Raw genomic sequence first — 26302 nt, forward strand, 5'->3', positions numbered from 1 at the left:
CCACAAATCATATGAAGTGTGCAGACTGAACATTTACCAGCATTGAAAGGACGCACCAAACCTGTTTAAATTTTATAAGCTTTTATTTACATGCAATAGTACTCCAGCGTGTGCAACCACAGAGCGGCCGCACTGACAAAGGGAAATAGATTCAGGATCTCCTTCATTTCGATTGCAGATGTCTCTGGCAAAGACTAATACTTGGACCTGTGAGGAGGAATAATACTGACACACCTGTCACAGCGCCCTCACCTGGCCGTCATTTGATAACCAGCTGATGCGTAAACACAGAGGTGGTTGCAGTATCAAGTTCAGCTTATCAATGACTTTAAGAGTTAAAGATATTTTCCAGAATCTCTCCCATTCAGTGATTTAAAAAAATAAATAACTATACAATATATAATCTCTCGCACACTACTGAAACAGACGGCTTTATGTTGCATACACTTGTTAATAGGTTGTTAATGAAGAACAATGCATAATACATGGGTTATTGCTATACAACACGGCAGCGGTGATAAAGAAACAGAGCTAAAGAGCGAAGTAGCGCCTCATAATTACAGCGACTGGTTCCACTGGTCCCTTTAAAGCGAGGATGGAGGAATGGTGCGAGGACATGAAGTGCTGAACTGCGAGGAATCCTCCGCAGACTGAAGGCTGATCTTCACACAAGGAATAAAACGTACTTCCCTCCCCAGGAAACAGACGAAGATCAGCAAGAGCCTTTTTTTCAAAGTGAAAATAACCTTATATACAGTATAATCAGACACTATGTACAAAGCATAAATATATAAATATCTGTGATACAAAAATAAATATTTTCTCTTGTTTTCTGACAGTCTCTATGCATCGGTTGTGTTGGCTGTCCCTTCGCCCTCGGGGGAGGCTTCATTTGGGAGGATGTTCACTTCCTGTATCGTCGAGCTGTCCTGGGATTGTGGCGTCGTGGCCGCTGAAGACGGAGTGGTGAAAATCCCTTCGTCCTCCAGAGAGAGAAGAGGAAAGGACGCTGGTTCTGCAGGAAAAAAGGAAGAGGGTAAATGAGCGAGATACTTCCTGTGTTTGAAAAGCTACGTTCTAGCTGAGAGTATCTCAAAGAACAAAGGTAAGAGTGCACTCGTACTGTAAGTGAGGTCATCCTCTGCTTCCTTTGCACCATAAAACTCTCCTGGGTCCCCCCCCAGGTCCTGTGAACCCAGGGGCTGATGGGATGAGTCGAGGAGCTGCAGGGTGGAGTCGTCTGCAGGACAGCAACTCTGCTCATGATGGTCTGGACCACTGAGGAAGGAAAGAAACAAGGTGTTCATTTAAAAGCTGCAACGTGACACTTCAAAGATTCCAGGTTTATTTTTTATGTTTGATAAGCAAAAGCCACAGTGATGAGGTTCTGTGCTCTCAAATTGCAGGTGACCGACACTCAATACTGCGCCTGAACGCATCCTGGACAAACACGGAGCTGCTTATCTGCTTTCACTTTTCCCGTTTTGCAGAAATTAAACCAGTGCAACGTATAAGGCAGTACTTTTTACTACAATGATGATTAAATTCACCCAGGCAACATTTTCATATCATTTGAATGCGCATGAAAAAAGTCTTTTGACTCATTCAGAGACAAAAGACTGCTTTTTTTATTCAAATGATTTCATAATAGCCCTCCAACACATTGCAGTACATAGTGTATATTTGAGTGTGTATGTGAACGCACCTGTTGGAGTAGCGGTAAACAGGCAGATGTCCGTTTGAGCCAGTCGGAGGTAAAAGCGTGTCATACTCCATGTCACAGTCCTGCTGCAGAAACACACAACGTTTAGATCATATATTCCACACAAACATGGACTCATCATTAACAATATACAGTTCATTGGTCTGTTTCTGTACCTGCTGCAGGCCGGGCAGGCAGTGTGTGTTGTGATGAGGTTTGCCGTTCGGGATGCACTCCCCGTTAGCCGGGTGGACGCCGTGTGGCGCCGACATGCGACTGTCCAGAGGGCAGTGGCCAACCAGAGCGAGACCCTGCAGGGGAACCATGGTGTACCGACAGGAGGACACCGGGGCCGGCACCGCGGGGAAACACAGGTCGGACGTTTGCTCTGGAAAAAACACAAAGAAAACAATTACACAGATGCAGAGGTACAAAGAAGATGTGTTTTTACTTTTTACAAGGAAGCCTGACAGTTAATCTGCACTCATTGTTTGAATAGTTACGGCTTCCAGATTAACCGAGAGCTTTACCGCGTTACAGCCCTGTGGGGAGCACTCACTCTGTTTGGCCCACGCCCTCCAGAGGCAGAAGGGGATGAAGGCGACGATGATAAAGACGAAGGCTCCCAGGACTATACCAACTATGAGGTAGGGGAGGTCGCCGGGCCGGGGCACCAGTCCACTGGGGCCACCCACCGGTTGATCGGGGGACTCCGAGGGAGACGGTCGGTGGTAATGAGGACGAGCTGAGGACACAGGAAGTGGGACAAACGGTAAAAAAAAAGACAGCTTGGACTCAAGTTAACAGGCTTTGATATATATGGGAATTAATGACTAATAACTCAGACAGGAAGTAAACAGTAATGGGAACAGGGTCAGTGCTGAAAGAGCAGACAGCCTGGTGTGTTTTGCAGGGAAATCTCCCCCCACAATAAAACAGGACCCCACCTTTGGTTTCCAGGATCACCACGTTGCCGAACTCGCTCTCGCCCTTCTCGTTGAAGCTCTGCATCTTGATGTCGTAGGCGGTCTCGGGCTGCAGGTCAGTGATGGAGTGCCAGTACCGGTCCCCCTCCACCACATCCTTCTTGTAGTCGCTGTCGTTGTCGCTGTCCGTCGGCCGGTAGTAGATGTAGAAACCGTAGATGGGCGTGTTGTTTACGGGAGTGTACTGTCGGGGGGAGGGGGGGTACAATAAATCATGTTGCAATCACAATGAAGTGGAAATACACTGCAATAACAAACACATTGTTGAGCATCTCCTTTTTTATAAACCACATCATCCATCCGCCTGTCACTCACCGTCCACTTGAGAACGATGCTGGTCTCATTGATGGCTTCATTGTAAGTGATGTAGGGTCCATCCACGGGGCGTTCGTGGGTCCTCCCCCCCACCACAGTGTAGGCCTTGGAAGGCGCACTGGGAGGACTGGAACCGATTACATTCACCGCCACAACACGGAACTTATAGGAGGTACCTACGGGGAGAGGGAGAGGGATAACCATTATTAATGCGTCTCCGGGGTGGGGGTCTATTTTGTGCCCACTGATGATGTTTGTCTTCACATGGTATTTTCCTTTTGTGCGATCCGGCTGTGATTGATGGCGGCAATTACTGAAATGAATGTAACAACACTCATTACGCTGATGAATTTACAGGCCATGGGAATGGAATAACGAAGGACATCATCGCCGTAATTATACGTTACAGCATCCTCTCCCCCCCCCCCAACCCCCACAACATCAAGTCAGGACAAACAACTGTGGATAATAATAATTTAAAGAAGATGGCCGACCTTTCTCCAGCCCCGTGATCTCCACAGAGAGGCGGGACGGGGGGATGTTTTCCACCGCAGTCACCCAGTCCTCCCCGGCCTTCTTCACCTTCTTGTACTCCACCCGAAACGACTGGATGGGAAAGCCGCGGTTACCACGAGGAATCCAAGTCACGTACGCCGACGTTTCCGTGGCAGTGGAGACTGTGGGCTTGTCCGGGGCTTCGGGAGCTGCAGAGGAGGAGGGGGGACGGTGTCAGACGGGACAGAAACTCTCAGACAGCATGCTTTAAATGTGACGACGGGGGAAAAACACACTGCGCTCAACACTTACTGAGAGCTCATCCTTCAGACGGACAGGAAACAGAGAGGAGAGGTTAGTCAAGAGGAGGAAACAGTAACATGTTACAGTTATTTTAGTGGAGTTAGTATGACAAAGAGATGGAATTGGACCCTGGGATGTCCACTTACGAGAGAGGCTTGGTGAAGGAACAGCAGGAGTCTTTGGAGGGTCTATTTGACCCGGACCTCTGCGACCTGCAGATGAAAACACCAGTTAGATCAGAGGTCAAGTGACTAGATATATCAGATGATTCACTGATTCATGGCAGAGCTAACTGCTAACATGCTAACTTTCTCTCAATGCTAATGCTAACATGCCAGCTGTTTTACCTTTGCCAGTTCTGAAGGTCATCATGGCAGGTTGTCCCAGACCGGCACAGTTCTTGGCAGCCATCTCCACCTCGTACAGGCTGTCCGGCTGCAGCTTGGCCAGAGAGAGCTTGTGGAGAGCGCCTGATATACTGCTGGAGGTCCACTCGGAGGGGGGGATTCCCACCTGAGAGAGAGAGAGAGAGAGATAATTAAACAATAAACACAGACTAACTTAGCCACAAATATCATTCATATTTTTAAATGTGAATAGTGACTGAGGTACCTTTCTGTATTTGACCATGTACTCCAGCACAGGGACCCCGTGCCTCGGCCTCCAGGTGAGCTCGTAGTAGTCGGCCTTGCCGGTGCGGGGCTGGCTGAGGATGATGGGAGCGTCAGCAGGGAGGATCTGTCCTGGCAGCTCAGAGCAGTCAAGAGGCAACATGACCCCCTGAACCCCAGGCCTCACAGGAGGCTGTTCTTTAAGCACCTTATCTGGGCTGAGAGTCCGGTAGATCGGGGGCAGCTTCACCCTGGAGGTGATTCCTAAAAAGAAGAAAGGGAAGAGTCTAGTAAATGAAGTTCAGAAAAGGCTTCATTTCTAACAGATTGAAAGTGATCTGACGTACCGGTGGACACCGTGATGAGGCGGGTGGAGGCCTGGGAGCTGCCCACCACGTTCTCAGCCATGCATTGGTACAGCCCGTCGTCCTGGGGGCCCACATTGTAGACGCGCAGCATCCGGTTGCTGAGACGGTGGCGAGGAGACGAGGCGAGGGGCCGGGCGTTGTGAAGCCACATCACTGTTGGGGGGGGTTTCCCGCCGGCCTGGCAGGAGAAACGCACCGTCTCCCCGAACACCACCTCCTGCTGGTGCAGCTCCACCGTCACCTGGGGAGGCTCTGCAGTGGGGGGGGGGGGGGGGGGTGGACAGTTAGCAGCCGTGTCTAAACTTAAAAAGGTAGCTGGGAGGTTTGTTTGTGTATTCTGACCCCTGGCATACGGCAACCAAACATTTTTCTATGACTACTACCAAGTTGAAACAATATCACATGTGTGAGCATGTGTGTGTGTGTGTGTGTGTGTTTGCATGAAATCCCAGTCATGCATGCAGGTGTGTGTGTGTGAGTGCTGTATGACAGAGGGGCATGGAGCCGGGCAGGCGGGGCCCGGCCGGGGAGTTGATGGTTGGCTGCTTGTGAATCAGGGAAAGACAGAACTCATTACAGCAGCTCTCTGGCTTTAATTAGAGCCAGCTGCAGAGAGACAAGAACACACACACACACTGTAAAAACAGCCATCCATAACCTAGACACACTCAATCAGCTGCAGAATAGAGTGTCTGACTCCACAAACTCCTTCTAACACAACACCGCCCGGGCTGACATTCTTCGCCACACAAACACACACACACACACACACACACACACACACACACACACACACACACTTTCTGTCGTGATAAGCAGTTATTTCCTCTCCTAATGTTTCTATAACAGACACAACTCTACTCACAAAGGAAAATAAATAAACTCCGTTCACTAAAGCAGCTTTTACTCCACTCACCGAACACTTGCACTTCGTACTGCCCCTTGGCAGAGCTGTCCGAGCCGATGCCGTTGTCCGCTCGGCAGATGTAGGTGCCGGAGTCGGCCTCGCCCACTGTGTCGATCAGCAGGTTGCTGAGCAAGAAGCGCGTGTTGTTGTGGGAGTGCAGGTCCTGCCCGTCTTTCGCCCATATGACCTGCGGGGTGGGGATGCCGCTCGCCACGCACTCCAACACCAGACGCTGGCCTTTGGTCACCATGATGGAGCGAGACGCCGGGGGGTAAATGATGCGAGCCGCTTCGGAGGTAGAGCCTGGAGAACATGAGGTTTGAGGACTTTGTAAATATGGAGGTGGAAAAGTCTCTCCTGTATGTGGAGTTATCACAGCTGATTTGATCCCGCACAATTTATGCTTCAGAGATAAGAGGATAGAAGTCACAGATGTGCTCCAGATGTGTCTGCTCTACGATAATGCTGCTGTGTGACCCTGGACTTGATGTGTTGTTGTTGTGAGACTCACGGCGAATGCGCAGGCGGTCGGCGGAGGACGATGTTTTGACCTCCTGAGTGACGGGGTTGTAGGCGGCACACTTGTATGGCCCCTCGTCATCCTGAGTGGCGTTGGCGATCTGCAGGTTCCCTGACGGCATGATGAGGTAGTTCCCTGCAGAGACAAACAGAACAGATGTCAGATGAGCAAACCATTACATCAGAATTCAATTAAAAAGCTGTGACAGAAAGGACTGCAGTGTGACGGGAAACATTGTAATGTTTAAGGAGATCAATTTATAGTTTCATATCTATGACTATCTGTAAGAAGAGTTAGCATGCCCTCAACAATGCATGATCTGTAGAACCTGTTTGATTGTCTTTCTGAAAATAGTTCTTTCCCTATTAGATTTTATTTTGGGCAAAGCTGAAGCATTATAGCATTACTCATTCTGGATACTAACCAGTATGGAGGGTAATTCAAATGGATCTTAATTCACATATGTCACAAAAGCAAAGAAAACAATACAACAACATCTGTACACTTAAATGATGCAGAATGCAGGGTGGTGAGGAGGACTCCCAGCTGGGAACACAATACTGCAACATGTAATTATATTCAACATACTTCTCCTCACTAGAGAAGTATGTGCATGTGGAAATACACGCCAGAAAATATGACAAACACAAAGAGGAGCCGCAGAACGATTGAGTCCGTATTGTGAAACTGTAATATGTCATTCCAGTGTCCGCGGAGACCACACGGTGGCGCCCTGGAGTCTGACCCCCGAACAATCACCGAGTGCTCGTCAATGTGGTTTTCATTTCCTCGCAGATAAGCTGCAGATATCAGTACCTACAGCTCCCAAGCATCATCAGCGTACCAGCCACAATCCACTGGAGCTTTTCTTCTCTGCCAGGCAGTAAATAGTTTGAAAAATAAACAACTGCACTCCCATGTTTCAACATTCTCCAGATAATGCCCTTATCGCTGCGTTTATAATGGGCCTGATAGCAGGATTATGGCATTCCAGTAAACTATGAACACAGTATGGGAATTAAAAGGGAAGTGGGGCGGGAGATCGCTCATGATCTGGTACCTTTGGACGTCTCCAGCCACTCCTGCTTGACGCTGTAGCGGACCTGGGCTTTGGGCTGGCTCTCGGGGAGGTGGCACTCGATGACCGCCGTGTTGCCTTCGTCCACCTCGATGTCCTGCTGGTCGTCCGGCTCGAAATCACGCAGCTCTGAAGAAACAAACACAGAGGAGAGGGGGAAGTCAGCGCCGTCGCCATGCTTTCATCGTCTTTAACACTCAGAGTGAATCTAACGACACGATTAGAAGAAGAAAACCACAATGAACAGAGGAATAATAAACTGCTTTGTGGGTGTTGCTCCATATTCCTTCTTTGTGTCTTAACCACATTCTCATTAAGAAATATCTGTCCCTCAGTTTTTATCATCATGATCTCCTTATTAAGAGGACATGTGCTCCTTTTCAGGTTCATATCTGTCTCTCCTGGGACATGTCTCCATGCTTTAATGTTCAGAAAGCTCTTTATGTTTCTCATACTGCCTGTGCTGCAGCACCTCTTTTCACCCTCTGTCTGAAACCAGAGCCCAGTCTGCTCTGATTGGTTAGCTGGCTGGCTCTGTTGTGATGGGTCAACCTGCTTAGAGATCTGTTGGAGCGCTAGCCAATACGAGTGTTTCATAGTGATGTCAGTATGCTCCGGATGTAAACAGAGGAGTCCAATGGAGGCATTTCAGGCGGGGATTTTAGCTTTTGCAGACCATTTACATGCACCAAAACATATAGAACACTACAGGAGAGGGAAACCCCATAAGTAAAGAATAGGGCCCCTTCAAAGCACCTCTAAGGAGAAAACCAGCAGTGGCTCAGTGGGAGTGTGCTCTTATATTGCATCTAAACCACATTCCCAAAAAATAAAACCTCCACTAAGGAATATCTTTCCGTCGCTTCTAATATCATGATTTCCTTTCAGTTTTATGTAAATGATTCTCAGTTTGCTGTCACTTTCAGATGAGTCCAAAGCCTGAGCGTGGTGTCAGTACCGCTGGAGGAGGTGTCATCACTCCTGGGTTCAGATTCTGTGGGAAATGGGTGGGGTGGGATTACTAGGGCCATGTGCTGTGACTGTGTCCCACAGACTCACAGTCTGCACAGCACAGACACTCATGTGACCTCTGTGACCTGCTAAACCCCCCCCCCCTCCCCCTGAGCGGCCTGGAGGCCTGAACACAGGGTCAAAGTTGAGAGGTGTCCATCCTATAGGGTTTCAAAGAAAGATATCCAGTTTGGGTTCGGGAGGAAGCGGCTAAACTCTGCTCTTAAGAAGCCGGGGTAAAAAATCCATGGGGGGGGGGGGGGGCTGCTGCCATTTCAGATTTGTAGCCGAGGAAAAGTAAAATGAGCCTGAAGGAAGCAGGGGAAACAAAGTGAAATGAAGGATAAATTAAACCTCTGTGATTCGGTCCCAACAAACATGGCCGCTCTCATTCTCTCCAGAGGTGCTGTAACCGGCCCCCCCTCCCTGGTTTACAGTCTGCTGACGGGGGCTTTGTATACAGCTCTGATTCAATAAGAAGAGTTTAGTTAAGTGCCCGGGATCTACTGATAGGGACGGTGATTTACTCACTGCAGGTCCCTGTGTGTGTGTGTGTGTGTGTGGGGGGGGGGGGGTGGGGGGAGGCTTTAATGGCAAACACACACACACTTAAACACAACTCTGTTTCAGCTCTTATTCTGAGAGATGAGAATCCCAGCCGAGACATGTCAAGCTGAGCAGTGTGTGTGTGTGTGTGTGTGTGTGTGTGTGTGTGTGTGTGTGTGTGTGTGTGAAAAAGCCTTAAAGAGGGACCTTGTGGCGCTCCATTTGCTAAATCAATCAGGTGCTGTTTTTACAGCCACCCCCCAACCCTCCCCTCAACTCCCCCTTATATATCTCCCCATCCCACCTTCCTCCTCCTGCCTACTTCTACCAAATTCCTCCAGTTACACCTTTTAACCCCCCCACCCCCACCCCCGATCACATTCTTCACAGGAAGAACCCCGCATCGGTGCCTCTCAGGTGTGTGAGCGTGCATGTGTGTGCATGTGTGTGTGTATCCTGCAGGGATGGAGGATTGATGGTGTTCATAAAGTGGAGCAGACCTCCCGCCCCAGCGCTGCTTGGCAAAAGGCAGACTAAAATATTTCTGCAGAGATTCATCATCTTTATGTGTAGCATTGAGAGGCCTGTGTGTGTGTGTGTGTGTGTGTGTGTGTGTGTGTGTGTGTGTGTGTGTGTGTGTGTGTGTGTGTGTGTCTGAATGATAACATGTTTGTGCAACATGTTGCGCAGATACATGTCCCTGTTTTTCTGCAACGATGAAGGGGAGTCTGCACAAGAATTCAAACGAGGAGCTTTTAACCGATGCCAAAAGAGCCCTGCAGAGAGAAGACGTCTGGAATCAACCTCTCCCCAGCACAAAAAAAACATGTGCGCACAACTAGAGATTGGAAAAGCAGGCACGTACACACTCCCCGCGGAGCAATTCCTTAGGCAGTTCGGGGGTGGCCGAGGAGAGACCGTTATTAAATTAGAGAGGATTTTTAGGGGGGAGGCGGGACACTCAGTCTGGCTCCACATGAGGTTATCTCAACACGATTCATCCACCATCAATAACTGCCTCGCTGGAGAGGAGAATTCAGATAAAAAACAAATGGGGATGATAAAAAGAGTGGGGGAAAGTGAAGGATAATGAGAGGAGGAAAGAGAGGAGAGAAAGTGACAGGGTGGAGAGAGAGAAATGTGTGTGTGAGACAGAGAATGTGACATCACGTCTCATCTTGTGTGAGGATCTTGTCTCGACTGGTCTGAAACTCCTCCAGTTTCTCCAGCCTCGTACATCACATCTTTAAGAGTAAAACAATACAGCTTTTTGTACCCGGGGGGGGTGGGGGGTACTCAGATCTGGTACTTCAGTTTAAGTACAAGTGTGTAGGAATACTGTAAGTATAGTGGAAAACTGTAAATATACTTTACATCCCAGTTCAAACCTAATGGTGTGTTCTACTGAGCCATATCCTCCGTCCACCCCCTCTTATCTCCCCCCAGCCCTTTACCCAATTACGGGGCCATAATTTTTGCCGAGCCCTGCTGTCGGGCCCTGTGGAGAGGAATGTGGTGTTGTGTGGAGCAGAGGGGCCGATGGAAGCAGGGGGCCCCCAGGCTAGAAGTCCCCTCTTCCCAGGTCTGACCGGCCCCTGGGTCCCCTCCATTCCTCCGGCTCAAGTTACACAGCTTTTCGGGCCCCCAGCTCGGTCCCATGATGCACATCAAATACAACACACACACGGAGCAGCTGTTGTTACACACACTCAACATCAGGAGGTTACATCGATGTGTTTATGATCAGAAGTTGGTGAGGATTAGACACTCCGCAGTGGAAAACTTTACTGAGTCGTAACAAATACTCCCCCCTCAATGTTTTGGTTTTAATCAAGGCACATTAAGTCTCTGGATGCTGACTAACTACAGCGGGGCCTCTGTGTGTGTGTGTGTGTGTGTGTGTGTGTGTGTGTGTGTGTGTCTGTTTATTTGTCTCTCGTTGTGTGGGCGTCTACTCACTGGCAGCGGTGACGTTAGCAGGAACGCTAGCCAGGGACCCGGCGGCGGTGCTGGCCACACACTGGTACCGGCCCACAGTCAGGTTGGAGAGGGTGGGAATGTACAGGGTGTTGGGGCCCAACACCACACCCAGATACCCGTCCAGCAGCTCCATGCCGTTCAGGCGCCAGCTGATGTTGGCGGAGGAGGGCCGGGCGCTGCAGCGGAGATTCACGCTGCCGCCCAGCTTCTGCACCACGGACATGGGCTCCTCTGTGAAGAACGGCACCTCATCTGAGGGGGAGGGTACACAGAGGATACAGAGGATTAAAAACTAATAAAACATCTGAATTCAAAGACATTTCTGAATGTGGCACCTTGGAATTTCTTTGGACATACACAGTTTTTTAAGCCCACAATTATTTCCATTATGACCCAGTCTCAAAAAATACTAACAGGGCAGCACATTTTGTAGCTTTAAAATTTAGGAGTTTTGCTCAAAAAACTACTTTTTTTAAATCAATGCATCCTCAAAATAGTTGTCCATTAATTTAATTTCGATGTAACATTCAATTAGTGGCTTATAATTCCAGCAGAGAGGTTATAAGGACATAAACGATACTTTTTAAACTTGTGAATCAGCATAGAGTCAACATTTCCTAGCAGTGTGACTCTGTGGAACATCATGGAGCTCAGTATCTTCATCAAGAAGTCATAATGCGCGCTAAGAGAGAAGCTCATTCTTACATTTGAGAACCTGTAACCATCAAACGTTTGGCGTTTCTGTTTGAAAAGGACTTGATTGCGATTAATTTATGATGCATTCCTCTCTCACTGGTCTGATCGCTGCAGCACAGAACTCCTTTTCTCTCTCACTTCATTAGTGTTGGCCGGTGCCACTCATGCAAACTGCCCACTTCTTCAGTTCATCTCAAGTAAGCTGCTGTTCCTGCTGCCAACGCACGTATAAATCACCCCCCATCCCTTCCTGAGACCGAGCCAGGAGATTTGGTTCTTGGCAAGACTTATCCTGCACCAGGTGTTTGGGAAAACTAATATAAGGCCTTCATACACGAGTCATAAACAGTCCGACAGAGAGCAGGGAACATTTCTGCAGGTAAATACTCACCAGAGAGAGAGGCTCCGCCCTGCAGGCAGCACAGCAGCACTGCACCCAGCGCGCACAACACTGGAGCCCTTCTCTTTTTCATCCACGGAGTCCAGTCTCGCTTTCCAGACATCTTCCATACACTACCTCCTGAAACACACACAGGGAGGGTCAGGGGGTCACTCACAGAGCTGGTACATTTAAAACAAACAGCATCAAGCGTCTGAACAGCTGATTCATAAGCTTCTTGTATACACACACACACACACACACACACACACACACACACACACACACACACACACACACACACACACACACACACACACACACACACACACACACACACACACACACACACACACACACACACACACACACACACACACACACACACACACACACACACACACACACACACACACACACACACACACACACACACACACACACACACACACACACGGCTTGACATTTCTTCGTGCATACGGATACTAAAGATTATTTATATCTAAAAACAGACTAAGGGCAGCAAATTCTCCCATTTGAGAACTGATTTCATTTTAAAGTAACCCTCGTACAAGCACACACACACACACACACACACAAACACACACACACACACACACAGTCGGCCATTAAAGGAAACACAACCCGCTACCCTCAGCAGCCAAACTCCAGACACAAATACAGCCTTTCTTTTCCGCCAGCCCCCATCCCACGCTGACCCTCCGCCTGCATCCAGCCAGCGCTCATCAAAGGGGCGCCTCATTCTGCGGGCCGTAACCCGACCCCTCCACCTTCCCGCTCAGGTGAAACCGATACAGGTAGAGGGGGAAAAAGGGGGGGGGGCAACACACACAGGGTGCATTCAGGAGCCGGGACAAAGAATGACTAATGAGAGGCAGTGAGAGGAGGGGGAGTGAAATATATATCGGGGAGTGTGTGAGAGATGGAGGGTTTTTATTATGGGGGGTGGGGGGGGGGTGGAGATGGTAACGGACAGTCTATGAACAGTTAATGCAGAGAGGGGAGCTTTCTCTCTCCCCTGTCGCTTACTGCCAAGTTTTTCCAAATTCTTTCCTGTCAGGTTAAACTAACAACTTCCCGTCAGGATGAGGAGGGTGGTCCTGCAGAACTCCCCCCCCCTCCTCCCTCTCCCCTCTCCCCCCTTCCCTATATCGTATACATGCATTTCGCTGAACATGCACACACACTTAACGGGCAACGATGGAGCACAAAACGTTCTCATACATATTTGTCCTGATCTTATTATGGCAATGGGATGATTGATGAAGCTCAGAGTGACTAGGGACTACACACACACACACACACACACACACACACACACACACACACACACACACACACACACACACACACACACAGTAAGAGAATGGAAACTCTTAGAGTGCACCTTCATCATCTGATGGCAGCAGGGGAAATGTTTGGCTGCCTGGCACATTTATTGAAAATGAGCGAAGCAGCAGAAGGACGGAAAAATTGCGGTCGATCTCGCCACACATCGCTCTGCTGCGCTTTGATTGCACATTATGAGTGTGCGTAAACAATTTCAGCTTGTTAATTCTCACGACATAAGGAGCCGTGATGAACTCCAGCCCAACAGAACGGGAATGATTAGGCTAGTCGATGAATTACTCTGTGAATCAACAGACGCCTTATTAATTTATCAGGCTAATGCCGTGTGGAGTCCAGTTTCTGACTAATGAATGCAAGTCCAACTTCAAAATCTCTTTTGGCTCTTTAGCTGCTAATTCTTCAAGATATTAACGAGCAACATTTCATCGATGTGTTTTGTTTTGTGCTACAGTTGACTTTTAGAGCTGGAAAAAAAGATGTGACCTAACAAATTACATGAGAGCAGAGAGTAAATCAAGTCGTGGGCCAGACAAACTAAAACAAAAAGTCAGAAGATAACTATTTTCATGTCTAAATTTATCATGAAAAGATGCCAAAAATGAGCTTTGGCTTCTCAAATGTGTTGCTCTTAACTAATTTCTGCAGAAGAACACTTAATCTCAGTTTTTAGACTAAGTGAAACAAAACATGCACTTATAAGATGTAAGGAGGAGCTATGACAGGTATTCAAGTAGTTTAGATGTATCTTATTGATAAAAGCCATTTATTCATATGTTCAGGTTCACATCAGTATGCAGTGTCTCTACTGGGACATGTCTCCAAGCATTAATGTTCAAAAAGCTCTTTCTCTCATCCTGCCTGTGCAACGCCCTCTGAGACCAGAGCCCAGTCTGATGTGATGCACAAAGACCTATAACTCACAACAGGAAATGGAAAACCTCAGAAAGCACAACAGGGCCTCTTTGATAAGAGCCCTGCAGATACATGTAAAGTGTAATCCTCTCACTCGTTCTCTCAGAGTGACCCATCAGTAGTGGGTTTAGTGGGTAAACAAACAACTAGCTGCTGGGGAACCTGAAAGCATAGCTGAAGGTCTGTGGCTTCAGTAGTCTGCTTTCTTATGGGACGACTGCCCATAAAAACACACATCTGTACCCAGCACCTGTCCCAACTGAGAGAGCCACCAACAGTAAACCACACACACTACTTCCCCAAGGAGAACATTTCCCACAGAAACGAAAGAGATACAGGAGAAGAGACAGAGCTCTGATAGAGTATGAGCCGGCCCCTCGTACATCATCACTCCCTAAAAACAGTCGTACTCCTCTGAGCCCGTCGGTCTGATTCATTGGTCAGCTGGGTCCTGTGTTTGCTTAGCGGATACCCTGCCTCAAGATGAAGAGTTGGCCCTGACATCCACGTCCAACTTTTTCCATCCATCGTTCCCGGAGAAGTCGCAGAGAAGAGCCTCCTACGCTTCAGCGAAACTGATAAAAACCAGAGCCCCAACACGGACAGCTCTCCTAAATTAAGAACTGGGGGAATGTGTGTGCGTGTTAAAGTGTTCCCGTGACTGTTTTGTTCAACTGAGCACTGCGTGTCCAACACTGTTGAATTAAAACATACTTCAGTGACGGCGCAGTGAGCAGAACTCTGTGAACTGCTCTCAGATCTGCCAGCGCTGGAGCAGGAGGATGATTATAGGGGAGTACATCTATTTGTGTAATCATGTGGAGGAACTGACACTCAACTACTGTGAGATCTGACAGAGTGACCCAAAAGGAGGAAAATAAATACATTTCAAATGTGTAAAACAAACTCCCATAGTAAGCAATTGAAACGTGTCTTTTCTGCAGGAAGTTGGTCCGATTCAAAGCTGTGGTGTTCAATCTGATCCTCCATCATTCATATGATAGTTGTTTTGCACATCTGCTTTGATTTTTAACATTTGAGAGGTTTTGTTTTAGTTGTTGGATGAGAAACAGGCTTTGTAGGAACATTAGTACTCCGGTATTTATTTGGTTATGAGGTATTGCATTGCCTTACTATTGAAATATCTTAAACAAAACCATGCCCCTGCAACAGGTGGACCGTGCAGGTGAGGACATCCTTAAAGGGGCCCTTCAATGCAAAGGTTTCAGTTTCATAATTGGACTTTGTTCTTTTACTTTGACATGTTGAGATGCTTTAAGTGAATATAACATCCCCCATGATGTCACTGATTCAGATTAAATGCACATTTTTATTCAGATAAGTTCCTTGTAATACAACAAAAAGTGTTTTACAATTTGGATAAAAGAGCGCTTGTGGTATTTGATCAATGCTTTTGGAAGCTATCCTGGGCTGAGATACAAGAGTCAGTAACAGGAAGAGAGAGACAACGCTGTGAAATATATCGGTACACATTCGGGAAGCATCTCGACTTTTGGACTTAAAGGCGTGTGACTTCAGAGCTGACCTGGAGGGGATACCCTGTGTCCTGACTCTAAGGACCTGAAGATGGACGAGGGTGATGGTGTGCAGGCATGCATCGTGCATGTGTGTGTAGGTATGCGAGGGCCTTATATGTCGTGGTGGGAGAGTCACTTGACAGAAGTTCATTGTGAGCGTGCTAAGTAAAGACACCGGGGCCCCTGTTCTCCCGGGGCCACTGCCACTGCCATTGTCCCGCTGCCTCCGTGGATAAATTCATTTTGACAACCCTGCTAATTGGATAAAACCAGACTGGAGCCGCCTCACATTCCATCTGCTTTCTGGCATGGAGAGGACACACAGGAGGGGCTGGTGGTGGTGGTGGTGGTGGGGGGGGGAGCTGTTGAATATTTATCACCTCCACAAACTCACCCAGGTTTTTATTATTTCGATTTGCATTTTAAGAAATGATTGATTACAAGGCAAACTAAATAAACACTAGCTAGTTTCTGATTTCCTCGTTATCCCCTCCATCCCATAAACGTCCTTTACTAGATAATTCCATTGTGAGCTGTTAAAGGTATTATCTTCAAACCAATTCTTTGTCATTTTCAATTATTTGTTATTCTTATTACGAGAAATAAGTAGGAATCGTTTGTGTTTTCCTAAGTAGTAAAGCAAGTGAGAAATTCCCACAATGTTTGAAATGATCAGGTGGAATAAAGTGCGATCCTCATCGAACATATTGGTGCTCGATCAGTTTAACGTGCTTATCCCAGCTGTATGTATTTATGATTATGCTGCTTATGTCTCTCTATTTCTCTATGAAGGGCTGTGAATAACAAATAAAGTCAAACATAAAGAGGTGCAGCTGAGTTCTGCTGTGGCCTGTATTAATGGAAATCATTTTTCTTCAAATATCAGTTTTCAGATGTAGTTTTGCTCTAATTTTCTAAATTAAATCCACATATTTTCCTAATTCTAGGTTTTAAGAGTCGTTTCATTTCCAAACTTGTATTTTACTCTGTGTTGCCGCTTCAGGACCGTCACTAAATATATTTGGTTGTGTTTTAACAATGACAATAAAGTTCTTGAATCTTGAATCCTCACCCAGTTTTACGTCTTTTTACACCCCGAGTACCCCCCCCCCCACCCCCCTCCATTCTCGAGGTTCTCCAAACACCACAAAGCCCCCACCCCCCGCTTTAGATAAACACATGCGGTGTCAAGTGTGAGGAGTGCCGGGGGTTCAACTGCTCCGCTCGGGGGCCCGCGGCCCACAATGCCGCGCTGCATAGCTGCCATGCGGGAGGCCGGTTGCCCCTGGCGACGCTAACAGGCAGAACGCACCTTAATAGAGTGGAGAGTCATTGTAAAGCAGTGAGCCGGCGCACGGACAAAGACCCCGCGGACCCCCGGAGAAAAGGGGAGACGCTGCTCTGAAGGGCCCGGGGAAGAGCTGATGGGCTCAATGACCAAAGAGGTTTGAGAGTTCTGGGAGGGGAGGGGGTGGGGGAAAAGGGGGTTTATGGGTGGAGAGGGCGAGTGAGAAAGCAGAACGGAGAGGATGTCAACTGGCGGCCGATGAGAGGGTGTGTGTGTGTGTGTGAGGGAGTGTGTGAGAGCGTCGCCGAGTGTCCTAACACATTTTCCCCCTCTCGGCCCTGTCAATGTACCCCCTGCTCTCCTGGGTTGCCCCGGGGTTTGTTGGTGAAAGGGGGGGGGGGGTGAGGAGGGTCCGGAGATTGCTTAACAAACACACCGGGGTTACCATCAGACCATCACACAGGGGGGGGGGGGGGGGCAACCAGGAGTAGGGAGAGGTTTGCGGAGGGACAGGTGATCAGGGATAGGAAATCTAATAATGATGAACTAAAATCTACTATTTTTCAGACTATGAATTCCCAGACGAGATGAACATAAAATCATAAGTTCAATATGTCAAAAGTGGAAAGGGGGAGGATGAGGAGGGACCGGAGAGTGCTTAACAAACACACCGTCAGACCAGCCACTAAATACACTGATGAAACAGCTTAGTCTGTAGATCGTCAGAAAACAAATGGTACTGCTATAAGTGTGCGTTATGGAAGGATGAAAGAAAAAGAGGACACCCTTCTGTTGGGAGATCTTTTGGCCAATAATGACACTTATTAGACCACATACTAAATAAACTACGACTTCACTCACGATGTAGTCCGTTCCATGGCGTACCAAAGGCTGCGATAACAACGTAACTTTTAACCTCTTCCCTTCTCTCCCTTCACCCTCCTCAGCAACAGTCATTATTTTGCTCATCAGCGGTGAGTTATCGATTAAACACCTCTGAAATGTCCAAATTGACCAATCAGAATCGAGTATTCAACTAGAAAATACAAGTTCAATGTGTCTATCATGGTATCACATGTCTGGAGAAGGATCACATAATGCAGAGTGAAGAGGAGGGTCTCTGTTGTTCTTCACACGAGCAGAAACTTGGCAGAGTCCAGATCTGGAAATCTATTCCCATCTGTCTGCCGGACACAAGAGAACCTTGTGGAGTCTCGTCTTGGCACCGGAACCCAACAGGTGGAGTCCAAATCCTCCACTCCAGACATTCTCATGCCATAAAATTACACATCAAACGCAGCATCCCTAACGAGGGATTGGGAATCCACCCCCCCCCCACTCCTCCTCCTTCATAATACACACACGCTTCACAAAGTATTAACGAGCTATATGCCCGTCCAATTCCCGCCCCCCCTCCTCTTTACCCGACACTAACGAGCGTCTCGAGGATTAACGAGAGGGATCTGGATGTAGAGGGGGGGGCGTTCTAATCAATTAGGCACCGAGGCATTTGCATAATTTAGATAACGAAGCTGAATTAACCACGGAGAGCTAATTACCGAGCCACGTCAAACACACCCACCCACATTCCTGCTGAGGGATGCCAGCCTGCCCACCAGGACCATGGGAACGGGACCGGATCATCAGGAGAGCCAGAGGGACGCTGGTGCTGTTAGCCAATCACAGTAGCTTCTATAATATACTCATTATTGTTCTAGAATCCTCTTGCTGGGTCTTTGAATGTGACATTTAGACCAATGCATATTCCTCGCATGTGTGAACCTACTTAATAAAACGATTCTGATTCAAACAGGAGGGAGGGAGGGATAGAGAGAAGGTAGGAAAGATGGATAAATGACAGGAGGAAGGAAAGATGCTTGTAGGAAAAGAGGGATGATAGGATGAAACAAATAGGTGATAGTCTATCGTGTATCCATTCTTTGCTCCTTTTTGTACAGAAGATCGGGAGACAGAAGGAAAGAAAAGCAGATAAACAGAAAAAGGACGGATAAAAACAAAGGATGGACAGCTAGATACATCTAAAAAAACTGAAGATTTTCAACACTTTTACTGGGAAAATGTATTAAAAACAAACTGTATACATATCATATCAGTGGTGTAAGGTAACTCAGTACATTTACTCAAGAACTGTAATTTTAAAGAACACTTAACTTTTTCCTTCTACTCCACTACAATTCAGAGGTAAAAGGTGGACTTTTCCTCCACTACATGTATTTAATCCCTTCAGTTGCTAGGCAGATTAGGATGAATGATGGTGAATATAATCTCCCTTAAATCAGACTTTAGTTCACCTGCAGTAAATCCAGCAGCTACCCTGCAGTATACAAAGCCATTCAAACTAGCTGCACCTTTACCAGCTCTGAGAACACTTTAATGATCAATCATTATAAAACATATCAGAGATATTATTCTGAAATGGACCAATCAGACAATGACTACTTTTACTGTCACTACTTTAAGTACATTTAGAGGAGAGCACTTTCTACTTTCACTGGAGGAACATTTAGAATACTTTTACTGTGACAGAGTATTCCTACACTCTGGTACTTCTACTTTACTCAAGTACAAGACCTGAGTACTTCTACTTTACTCAAGTACAAGATCTGAGTTACTTCTACTTTACTCAAGTACAAGACCTGAGTACTTCTACTTTACTCAAGAACAAGACCTGAGTACTTCTACTTTACTCAAGTACAAGACCTGAGTACTTCTACTTTACTCAAGTACAAGATCTGAGTACTTCTACTTTACTCAAGTACAAGACCTGAGTACTTCTCCCACCTCTGTCATACATGCAAACACATGGTTAATCAGCTACCTGTTATTTAAAACATTATCTGTTTACAGTTTCTCAAATAAGACTAAATCACTCTGGACTGTTGCTCATACAAAACAAGCTATTTAATGATAAGCTTATGATGATGATGAGTGTGTGTGTGTGTGTGTGTGTGTGTGTGTGTGTCTAACTTAGTGACACACACACATCTTTCAGTGAGTCTCAGTATCACACACACACACACATAATCATTCCCATACAGAGCTGGGAAAGCTAACTAATACCCAGGATTTCACAGTGCTCATCAGAGCAGCTACATATTTCATTCACCCACAACTATTCTTTCCCTGCGCGCACACACACACACACACACACACACACACCACACACACACAAAATTGATGACGCATAAGCAAGCAATCACACAAACTCTTATTATATGGTAAAAGTATACTCACAGAGGCACATAAATATGCAGACCTCAGGAAGTTTTTCCAACACCAAACGTCAACAGGCAACAAAACAGACTACCACTTCTGCCCGGCAACAGATAAACTACACAGGCCAATATGGACTTTCATAGCTGTACATATCTGCAGCTCCCTGTGTGTTCCTGCATCGTAGGGAGGGGAGGAGGGAGGGATGTGAGGGGGAGAAAAGGGGCCCCAAACTCTTTTGGCAGCTCATGCATCAGAGTGAATGGAACCAATTATAAATCAAGAGCAATTTCTCCCCATTATTCAGCAGGAACCAGGAGGGAGGGGGGGGGGCTGGCTCTAGAAATCTCAGTGGGAGACGAAGGAAGGAAGGGGAAAGCAGAGAGGGTCAAATATTATATGAAAAACAGATACGAGGAGGCATTAGGAAATCGAGATAAGGAGGAGGGGGATGGAGAAAAAGCGTTATGGAACGACTGGAGGGGAACGGAATAGGAAAAACAGATACGAGAGGAATCAGAAAAAGGAGGCAGGAAATTAAACAGATTCGGGGCGTTGTTGCTCCACGGTTATAACGTGAAAGCTGCTGCTCTGACAGGTTTCTTAAAAAAGGAGAAACAGCTGGAGTAAGAGGCTAGTTTTCAAAGAGCGCTGTCAGAAGCTGGATTTGAGCTGTAGCAGCCAGAGCTCCCATGTGTCCCGTCACTCAGGAGAGAAAACTCTGAAATATAGAACAAAAACCTCACACACGAGAGACAGAAAGAGAGAGAGCGAGAGACAGAGAGAGAGAGAAGAGCGCTGCCGATGGAAAATTCCAGTTGTGATAACCTCAGGGGCTCGATAACTAACTAATCTGGTGCCCAGTGATTTATTCTGTTGAATCATGTCTTCTCCTGCCAGTTTGACATTCTTCAATGATGAGTTTTACTCTCTCTGGGGCAACACTTTAAATCTGATTATTGGTTAAAAAGCTCTGCAACACAACCCAGATTGGTGCTTTTACTGTTTGCACACACACTCCGCAGTTAATAAAACGGCACAAAACAAGAGTTAAAGTGCACGAAAAGCAAAGGCATGTCTCATAAAGCTCACAGAAATGACGCAGATTTAAAAAATGCATGCAATCAAGACAGGGAAGAGTGACCGGGGTCTGAATTGAGCAGCCCCAATCGTGTGTGTGTGTGTGTGTGTGTGTGCGTGTGTGTGTGTGTGTGTGTGTGTGTGTGTGTGATCTATTAGAGTGTCTGGGTTGCTTTTGGCTCGTAATAACACCCCCTAATCTTTGTCCAAATATCTGCTTTGCACACACAGGCCTATTTGTCTACACACACACGTTGCTTTCTTACCCGAGTCTGGAGTTGATCAATGATCTAACAGCGCTCACTGCGGACTCACAGTGTGTGTGTGTGTGTGTGTGTGTGTGTGTGTAACAGAGAGAGGTAACTTCATTATCCAATCAAGAGCTTCTTGACTTTTACTTTAAGTAGTGGAACAAATCAACTCAGCTGCTTTGAATGCTTTGGATAATCCCTTATTAGGCTGTTGGGACAACAAATGAGAGCGTGATTAGATTTATGAGATACAGATACAAACGGGACCAGCATCGACATATGGTTCCACAGATTGGACTTCAGAAAAGGCGTTTGTGTTGGAAAAGTGAAAAAGGACATTTAATCTTGCATACTTCTACTCAACTACTGGCCAACTGGAAAATGGACAATCTGCATAATTAGCAGTTTTACTTTTGGTACTTCTTAATTTTTTGATGCCAATACGTTTAATTGTACTGTACCAGAGTATCCTACACTCTGGTACTTCTACTTTTACTTAAGTACAAGAGCTGAGTACTTCCACCACCTCTGCCATACATGTTCATTAATCAATTACCAGGTGTTTAAAATAAGAGAACACATCAAGCCTCTCACATGTTTTCATCTTTGCAACTCTCCCTCGCCTTCCTAACCTCTCACTGTTTGATCGGTTTTAATTAAGCTCTCCAACTCGCTGTCAGAACTTTCTCCTTCACTTTTCCCCTCACATTCCTCCTCCTCCTCCACCTCCTCCTCCTCCTCCTCCTCCTCCTCTGTGGTCCTGGCTGCTGGGCAGGATCAGGAGGAGAGAGGTATGCAGCCCCAGGGGAAGAGCCTGGAGCCCGGCCACCTGCTGCTCCAGGTGTCCCTCTCTGGTTCTCCGATGTCTGACTGGACACAGAAACCCTCCCGGGGCAAGAGCCTCCAATCTGTCAGCGCCAGAGGACTAATGCAGCGCATGTCAACGGGCCAATAATGTCCGGCTCGAGGAAACCAGCCAGCCTTATTTGGAGATGAGGTTTCTGAAAATGAACTAAGGAACTACAAAGTGTAAACTACACCCTTACCTCGCCAATACGTTTCTACTTTTACTTGAGGAACATTTTGAATGCAGGACTTTTATTTGTAACAGAGTATTCCTACACTCTGTTACTTCTACTTTTAGTTAAGTACAAGATCTGAGTACTTCTCTAAGGTCTGTCTTTCACACACACACACTCTTTCCCTCTTCCTCTAATGCAGTAATCTCAAAACGACCGTGCAGGTGAGCACCACAATGACAAGCGATACATTCCAGCGCACAGAGATAATCCTGATTGGACAGGAGCTATCACTTACACACACATCTGTGCAGGAAAGGCCCTCAGATCGGGCCTGCAGGCTGTTATGACTGCATGAGTGTACCCGCTGTCATAGAGATGAAAGCGTGCCCTCAGGAGGGACTTTTTTCGCCGTTGTCAATTAACGCCAATGCTACACCCTCTAAAATAACAATGCTGATTTCCAGCCCCGCGGTCACAGCTCGGGGAAGTTAGGCTCGCAAACGTCAGAACTGGAGCAGCAGCGGCCGTCCTGATGGGACCGCTGGCTGTTTGCAATCTCAAAATACATCAAGTCAAACCCTTCAACTTGTGTCTTGCACAGTTCAAAATGTGGAGTGAATTTCAAACTAAGATACAAGGGAGAAACTATTTCTATTGGCTGCACACCTAAAGCCACACTTTCCTTTACACTCAGCTCCTATAGACTGCAGGACAATCTATTCACCAGCTCTTGGTCAGGAAAACTGGCAGTCGGTTTGGCAGGTAACCAAGATCAATCACATATAATTTAAAGCTTCATTGTAAAAAGGTGCAGCTGGATACTGTGAGGGAGAAAATGACTTAAATTCTGACACAAATCAGGCTCTGTAACCAAAAGACAATAAAGGAGGTTTCCTGTCCTGACGCAGAGGTCTCTTTCGTCTAGAGGTATCAGCATTTCAGTCCAAAACGTGTAGCGGACAGACTGTTATACACCTAATGGACAAAGAAGGAGTAGATATAAGCGCTCCCTGCAGGACATCTGTTTTACGCTGTTCATTGGAACTACTTCGCGATCAAAGAAGAACAAATTAACTTTAGGTTTTTGGCGTGTGACTGCAGCCTGACAGCGTTTCAGTCATCACAGCGTCCTGAACTGTATATTATAAAACTCCAAAGGGACCTGAGAGTGTGCCTGTGGTATTCAGTAATGGATTGGGTCTAATCTAATGCTGCATTTCACAGTGTCATCATCAATTTGTCTGGTTATATCCCAGTTTCTGCGTGACTTATTTGGTCCAAAATAGTTAAAGTAAGATCAAAACAAATACAGAAAAGCAACAAATCCTCACATTTGAGACGCGTTATGTTAGAAATATGCCTAAATAAATTGATGATGGGGGTCAAAGTATTCAGAAAACGATTTGGATGTTATTTCGGTACTACCTGAAAGCTTTTCCTTCAGTAATGTATACTGAATAAACATTATACAGCTTCTATAGAGATTCACAGTGCATCTGTGGTATTCCTTACTTAACTGGGTCTCCTTGTTCTTTCCTATCCCCTGTAGTATCCCTGCAGGACTCGTATGCGCAGCCTACAGTACTGCTTGACGTGGAAGTATTATGTAAAAGCTGCATGATTGATTAACGCCCCATTATGGGGTTTTTCCAGGTTCCACATCAGTAATCAAAGAGGGCAGACAGTGTGAGAAACAGGCAGATAATCAGACTGGAATCAATTAGTCCCAACTTTGATCCACCCGCCTGCCAGAGCTGATCAACAACAAAAACAACAACAAGGGGCTCTCTCTCTCTCTCTCTCTCTTTTTATTTTATTTACTGAGACCAATTAATTCCCGTATAAACTGTGCGCCTAATTGGAGGAGGCCAGGCCATTCGTTTCGACTTTTAATCCAAGTGACATTGATTCAGGGGGAACAATCGCAGCCTGTTGTCTGATGCCATGTCTGTCACTGGATCTCTGAGGGTCCTGCATGCAGGCTAAATGTAATCCAAATAACAAAACGACACCTGGGGTTGGAAACTTGAGCCCCTGCGGCTGTTCCTGCAGGACTCACCCCCCTATGCCTCACCCCCACGGTGAGTGACACACCGGGCCAAACACTCATTAGCAGCCCCCGGGATTAAGGCAAACATTTTCTCATTAAATCAAACCTGAAAGAGAGGATGAAATCAGGAGACTGTCCGGACAGAAGTGCACCGAGCAGCTGTCAGTTTATAGGAGCTTTAATTAGGTTATTCTCTCACCAGACTTTGGTTCAGAACAGGGGGAGGGGGGTTGTATTGAAATGCACTCAGGTAGTGTTGTGTTTTTGCCAATGATACAATCTGCGCAGCCTATCTTGTGCATTTTCAGGATGCATTTTCAAATAATCCTTATTTTTAAATGACGCAAATCTACATTATTAAGTAACATGATGCACTTTTGAAATCATCCTTCATGTCTGCAGCTTTGCACTATTCTGTTATTCCTTGAACTATTCTGTTATTCCTTGAACTATTCTGTTATTCCTTGCACTATTCTGTTATTCCTTGAACTATTCTGATATTCCTTGCACTATTCTGTTATTCCTTGAACTATTCTGATATTCCTTGCACTATTCTGGTATTCCTTGCACTATTCTGATATTCCTTGAACTATTCGCATTGTTTTTTATTTCCTTATTGTTTATGTCTTATATAGATTTATGTTGCATTATTGGAGCAGCATGAGACTTATGATTTGCATTGCCAGAACTACACTTTAGCTTCTCTGCATATGGCAATAAAGCCTTTGAATGTGATGGTCACTGGATCCCAGCCTGATGATAATATGGGGGTAAATCTGGCAGAGCTCACCATGTCTGTTTTCGGTTACCCTATGGGAGCGACTATAGGCTGCGGCCTGCAAATAGCACACACATTTCCACCAAAAAACGCACTTAAAGTGCTAAAACACAGCTGTGAAACTCTGCAACGTGTCACATAAAGCTGATTCCTCTCCATGTTCATGTATCGTACTGCAAATATCGGGCTGAAAATTAGGTAAAACTTTGGTCAAATCTGGACGAGGAGCTCAACCAATCAACAGGCTAAGACCGTAAGCAAAGTTTACGTTTCTTATTATAAATAACTCCAAATCCGAAAGCCACGCCGCACGCTTCCGCTGAAATAACTACATTTATGATATAGATAAGTTGTAGTAAAGTCGACGCGCATCAAAAAGATGAAAAATAACAAAACAAATGCGGCTATCAAAGTAGTCCCCAGCATTCAGTTGTAGTAATCTAAAACCTAAATCAGAGCTATGTCTGTAACTGAAACGTGAGGAGTAAAAACTTCCGTCGAGTTGCAAACAAACTTCTCCTTGTATCAATAACTTAGTGAAACATGCTGATACAAAGCGTAACACCGCAAAAACATATGGACCGCATGAAGGGATAAAACTCACCCAAACTTCTGGATTTGGTGCTCACACCGCGTTTAAAACCGACCGAACTTCTCTTCGCCTCCTCTGCGGTGAGTTTAAGTCCCAAAAAACAAAAGCTTTTACTTCTCTTTTCCCTCTAAAGCCTCGCTGCTTTGGTAATTTACTGCGATGCCACCGACATTTTCTTCGGCTCCCCAAGTTCTCACATTGAAAGGCCGTTTTTGGATGACTGAGCTCTCAAACAATTCTCCCTTTTGCGACGCCTTTTCGGGTCCTCCCACTTCCCAAGCAGGAGGAG

The 26302-nt window shown here is 46.4% G+C and overlaps 1 protein-coding gene across 2 annotated transcripts; it reads right to left on the reverse strand.

Moving 5' to 3' along the window:
* Positions 1–64: 64 nt before the first annotated feature.
* Positions 65–26302, reverse strand: boc (BOC cell adhesion associated, oncogene regulated). Of its 2 annotated transcripts, none has more exons than XM_063873987.1 (18): positions 26026–26302; positions 11910–12038; positions 10802–11074; positions 7268–7414; positions 6199–6342; positions 5697–5990; positions 4760–5032; positions 4414–4676; positions 4149–4314; positions 3948–4013; positions 3498–3707; positions 3004–3179; positions 2650–2872; positions 2262–2447; positions 1879–2090; positions 1706–1785; positions 1124–1278; positions 65–1015 (listed from the first exon to the last, which is right to left on the reverse strand). In XM_063873987.1, the coding sequence occupies exons 2-18, from the start codon at positions 12019–12021 to the stop codon at positions 843–845; spliced, it is 3153 nt and encodes a 1050-aa protein (XP_063730057.1). In that variant the 5' UTR covers positions 12022–12038; positions 26026–26302; the 3' UTR covers positions 65–842. The 2 variants fall into 2 exon arrangements, with proteins under 2 accessions (XP_063730057.1, XP_063730056.1); XM_063873986.1 differs by having other exon boundaries at positions 1706–1788; positions 26026–26300.

The sequence above is a fragment of the Eleginops maclovinus genome, chromosome 21, assembly GCF_036324505.1.
Source record: "Eleginops maclovinus isolate JMC-PN-2008 ecotype Puerto Natales chromosome 21, JC_Emac_rtc_rv5, whole genome shotgun sequence".
Lineage (NCBI taxonomy): Eukaryota > Metazoa > Chordata > Actinopteri > Perciformes > Eleginopidae > Eleginops > Eleginops maclovinus.